Genomic DNA, 5,480 nt, shown 5'->3' with positions numbered 1-5,480 from the left:
GACACCAGGAACAAAAACCAGCAGGGTGAAGCAGGGAAGTAACAGGATTTAAAAGGAGGAACCAGCAAGGAGTGACTGAGAATGAGTTGAATATATACTGGGGAGCTTGATTACTAGAACAAGRAACAGATGGATGATTAGAAATGGGTTGCAGGTGTGAGGGGAGAGAGCAGAAGGAAGGCTGAGGAGAGAGAGAAAATGGCACAAGGAGGGGGGACGAAACAGACATAATAAACTCAGAAAGGACAGAATCAAAGTAAACAAGGATGATAATAAAATAAAGAGACAAAGGAACACAGAATAATAATGGAACTGGAGTCAAATAATCAAAACCCAGACAAACCTCAYACACTGRTMTTTAATGTATTTTGGTGCTAAGCCGTTCAGTGATTTATAARCTAGCAGAGAAACTTTATAGTCTATTTATCTTGTTGAGACATYAGTCCTTWATTTCTGGAAATGTTCTGCAGGTTATAGAAGGTTGACTTTGCAACTGTCTTCATGTGACTCTGAAGACAGTTCTGACAGATCTGAGTCCATCACAACACCCAGATTTCGATCCTGATCACAAGTTTCTAGCTTGCAAGCTGACTCTAGATCGCTCCTCTTTAGGGCCAAAGATAATATTAATCATTGTTTCTGTTCAGCTGGAGGACGTTGTGGCTTAGAACATTAATTTGTTCTAAGCCTTTGTTCAGGGCATGGATTGTTTTGGAGTCACGTGGTGACATCGTAATGAAAACTTGTGCTGCTTGGCTATGGTAACCAATCTTATTCCTTCTTTCTAGTTGCAGTAAGCTAGAAACAAGCTACATGCTAGCAGGAGCATGTAGATATAAATAGGAGGGATAAAAACATGCCAGATGCCTGACTGAAACCAGCCTTGTAATAGTCGGGACGAGTTGAGATAAAAGCATGTATTATTCTAAAACCTAGTATTTTCATTCTAGTGAGCGTATAATTTACATTTTTTCAGAATGTCGTCAACCTAAGCTGCCATTTTTCAAAATTACTCATTATTTTAACCTTCCAATTGACTGCCTTTAGGTCTGCAAAATGTCTCTTTCTGAGAAATATGTTCCTGACCCAYGCGGACATWAAMGGGTYATGTGAAAAGTTAGGTTGAGATATCATTTTGTCATTAGTGGGGCATCAAGTTCTGCAGTGTTGCTTCTATATACCTGGTAATTATTAAGCATCTTCCCCATTTCCTACGCAGGAAGGAGGGTCTGCGACCACTAGTGTCTTCTGTCTGCCATGATGGGATAATAAATGCTTTGTGCAGTGACAAAGCCCGCTCTTTGTGGTGAAGCACATGCTTCCTCTGTCATTATCAATCTGAAATAATCATGCATTGCCACAAACAATCATCTGCGCGTAACCGAACCTTCTCTACAATCCCTCTCTCTCTCTCTTTTTTTTTTCCAAAAAGAATCTCCTCCGATGGAAGTCAGATTAGTCACCAGTTTCACAAACAATGGTTTGCTCTTTCTCAGGAATATAGTATGGCAGCACCTGAAGGAGCCTCAAGGTCTCGGCGTGCCACTCCTCCGACCCGCTCAGYCACATATTTAACCKTCTGTCAGCAGGCCTGCCACTCAGTCATCCTGCAGGAATGAAGCAAGCGGCGCAGTGAAACCGATGCCGATTATGAGGTATGAGCCCACGCCTGAAGAACTTAATCTTTTTAATCTCTGGAGATTTCTTCAAAATAATGACAGGAAGTCGTGGGTGGCTGTTTTTTTTTTACACACGTCACAAAGTCCCTCTTGACATTTGACACAGTAGGTTTCAGCGGCAGATAAATCAGAACCGTGAACTTTAAAGGTGATGAAAACCTTCTGAACCCGTGCTTGCGCCGTCAGTTGGGCGCACACGTTCCTGAGATATTGATAAATATCTCAAGAAAATATTCATACCTCTTGAGATCCTTCTCATTTTTGTCAGGTGACAAACTCAAATTTCGGTTTATTTTATTTTGTCTGGATTTTTTATTTTCATTATTTCCTTATTCTAGTTTGCCCTCCTTTTTCTCTGGACAAGAAAAGGTGCCCTTGTGAAATCTTTTTTAGTTTGTTTCCTTGACAGTGTGTTGTCTGCATTTTCTAGATTTAAAATGACATTAAGTGTCCCACATTTTTAACTCTGCCTGTATTAATTYTCACAGTAAATACCCTTTCTTTCCTCTCGAGCAGCTGCCCCYCAAAATGTCTGAGAACCCCACTGGATACATGGGTGTGGTGAAGATATCAGAGAGCTAACTGAACATAATTTTGTTCAGTTTGCTGATGAGTTCAAGTTTAAGAGATGCAACAACAGACCGATAAGAATGATCAGATTTCTCTTGACTTAACTCTCTAATCACTGCTCATTTAAGAAGAAATTCAGATTATAATTTGAATTACTCTCCAGTTATAAATAGCATTGGATATTAAGTTAGCCATATTGAGGAATTCCACTGTAGTTATTTGATAATTAAACATATTATTAAGTAGAACTTTCAGACCTAATCAGAACAGTGGCGGCCTCAGAAAGTTTAAATATCCAAGATATAATAATAAAGGTATAATAATAATAATAATAATAATAATAATAATAATAATAATAATAATAATAATAATAATAATAATAATAATAATAATAATAATAATCTATATTTTTCATCAGATTTCAACAGCACCTGTCCTGAAACATTYTGCTCTAGACTTGGAGTTTCATAGAAATYCTGACAAATTACAAGTTTCTGTTGTTCGAAAGGATAAAGAGAGCGAAAGTCCTTTGGCGTTTCTCGGCGAGGCGGCCAGGAAACCGAGYCTTCAGTGTTGAGTTACATTTAGTGCAGGTTGTTCTGTTCCARCAGGCCTGGGGATGTTACATGACACGTCTTCCACGCCTGGAGTTCCGGCAGGTCTAACATCTGCAGAGGTTACAAACACCATCTAATGGAGCATGATGACATGTCGTGAATTACTTGAAGCCGCTGGAAAGCCAAGCGCTTATAKGWTGCTTTGAAATCAATTAAAGAAATCAWCAAAGAGTTTTCTAGTAAGTMACAGAAGATTGAAGAGGAAGGCGCCCTCTGGTGGTGTGATAAGATGCAGATGTTTGATTCCCAAGTGAAACCTTGCTGATATCAGATAGATAGATAGATAGATAGATAGATAGATAGATAGATAGATAGATAGATAGATAGATAGATAGATAGATAGATAGATAGATAGATAGATAGANTTTTTTTTAATTGGCAAGTTATTGGGCATAACAAGAATATTAATGTTGGATATCCAATTTGGCCTAGATTTTCACAAGGTTTTGGGGCTAAAAACAGGCCAAAGTGYTGAACAAACCAGAATTTGGACAGTAAACTACTCAGGATCTTAGCAAAGAATCAAGTCAGCAGCATCAGATGATCCTCCACCATATATTACAGTGGATATAWAATACTTTTTTTCACATATTCATCCTTTGTAATGACGTATAATCTGCTTATTTGCTTTATTTAATAGAATTAAAAGAAACACACATTGTCAAGCTAATATTAAAGACAGTTGATGAGAAGCTAAATCAGTAAATGATCCACACATGTGGACATAATACTTAAAATTATTTTGGTATCATTAATCAGACCAACATTTTTAACTGCTCAGAAAGTTAATAAAACATTTTTTAAAGTGCCTTCAAAGCTTTTTTTTTTCTCTTAGTTTGAAAATGAAGACAGTTTAAGCTTTTAATCTGATGATTTCAGGGGGTAAAGAAGCTAGTTACGGCAAAGAACTGTGGAATCACCGGTGCAAAGCTATGTAATTTCCCTTATTACACAGTCCTGCAAAACACCTACTTCACACAAACTTAGATGTTAAGATCCACTCAAGTGGTCTGTGTGTGGAACCCTAAGGCATGGGAAAAGTAAACTGGTTTGCCCAGACAAAAGAGTGCGGTGTAACCGGATCCAGCAGCGAGCGAACCTGGTGCGTACTCCATGGCTATCATCAGGGCCTTGTCCTCCAGGAAGTTCTCATAGTACTCRATGATGTTTGGGTGGTTGAGCAGCTTCAGCACCTGACACTCGTTCTGGGCAGCCAAGCGTTCGTCCCGTGACATCTGCTCAACCGGGATCTCCTTCAGGATGACGAAGGCCCCGTCGCTGCGCCTGCGGCACAGGTGGACAATCCTGACCGACCAGAAGAGACGAAAAAAGTCATCAAAAAAAAAATGAAAGAAGAAGGGGCAGGATGATTTGTGGCAGCTCAGTTTTGGTGAAGTCAAAGGGACTGAATGTAGCTGAAGCATATGCATCTCTTTTAGAAAAAAATGGGGTTAATTTCTCTTTGTTATCTTAGGGTGAATAGTTCCTCAATTGTTTTTTTTCCCCTGAACTAAGATTTCCGATGTAAATTTGGAATCTTTAACTGGGTTAATAAAAAGTTTTGCACACATCTGTTACGAGATTAAATATTTTAAATTTGACTTAAGTATTTCAAATCCATCTTTGGACAATTTTGCATTGCAAATGTAATTGCAAGGCATTGCAAATTTGTAGCAAAAATATTAAGTGAAAGGGAAACATAATCTTTAAAGTATTTTATCAAACAACCGGTAAAGCGTATGTCGACCTCCACGCCTGAGTGGAGTTTGTAGAACCAGATTTTGAGAGGTTTTTGTAAGACTGAAACAATGATTTGAATTAATTGTGATTAATCAATTATTGAATAACTTTCTACAAATTTTGTAATTGATTAATTCTTAAATGGAATACAGACTCAAAGAAGAAGCCCAGTTGCTGAAAGAACATCACACTCAGAGCWGTAACTAAGCCAAAACTACACAAAAAAWATATATGTTTTGCATTTCAGATTTAAAAAAATGTAAATGTGCAAACATATTCTATCCAGAACTCCTAAAGTGACCTAGTTTTAACTTCATCGGCTTCAAATTCTGTGAAAAACCAAATCCCCAATCAAGCACCTCTGCTGTCCAATTATTAATTGGTTAATGCAAACATTTGTCCAACTAATCTACAAATGAGGATTCATACACTAAAGAAATGCTCTGTTATTTTACTTTAGGCAATAAAATAGTTCTTTTCTTATTTAAAAACATAATTGGATCATGTGTTTATTTGCACCTTTGTATTGCTAATATTGTATGAAATAAGCCAAAGTGGTTAATTGAAAAATCTGGGTAACACTTTATTTGAAAGGGGGTGAATAAGACTGACATGACACTGTCATAAACATGACATAACACATGTAATGAACATGAATAAGYCTTCATGAATATTTATGACTGTTGTCATAAAGCGTCATTCGGTAAATTATGACACTTTTAATACAAAGTTGACATTATTCAAAATGTCTTTTTTATGACAACTTGACATTAATCAATAATCATTACTGATATAAATTTGTTATAAAAGTATTACTGATTGCACTTTAAAAATTAGGTAACTTTGTTATTAAAGGTAAAGTTTAAACAGTAAT

The 5,480-nt window shown here is 37.0% G+C and overlaps 1 protein-coding gene across 1 annotated transcript in view; it reads right to left on the bottom strand.

The window, feature by feature from the left end:
• Nucleotides 1-5,480, bottom strand: part of nek8 (NIMA-related kinase 8) — a 38,387-nt gene that overhangs the window by 21,978 nt on the left and 10,929 nt on the right. Inside the window, exon 2 of the mRNA XM_017308103.1 lies at nucleotides 3,880-4,171. Within this exon, the coding sequence (XP_017163592.1) occupies nucleotides 3,880-4,171 (292 nt within the window). The remainder of the gene's footprint in view (nucleotides 1-3,879; nucleotides 4,172-5,480) is intronic.

Source organism: Poecilia reticulata, linkage group LG13 (assembly GCF_000633615.1).
Source record: "Poecilia reticulata strain Guanapo linkage group LG13, Guppy_female_1.0+MT, whole genome shotgun sequence".
NCBI lineage: Eukaryota > Metazoa > Chordata > Actinopteri > Cyprinodontiformes > Poeciliidae > Poecilia > Poecilia reticulata.
This window is presented reverse-complemented; position numbering and strand designations above follow the sequence as displayed.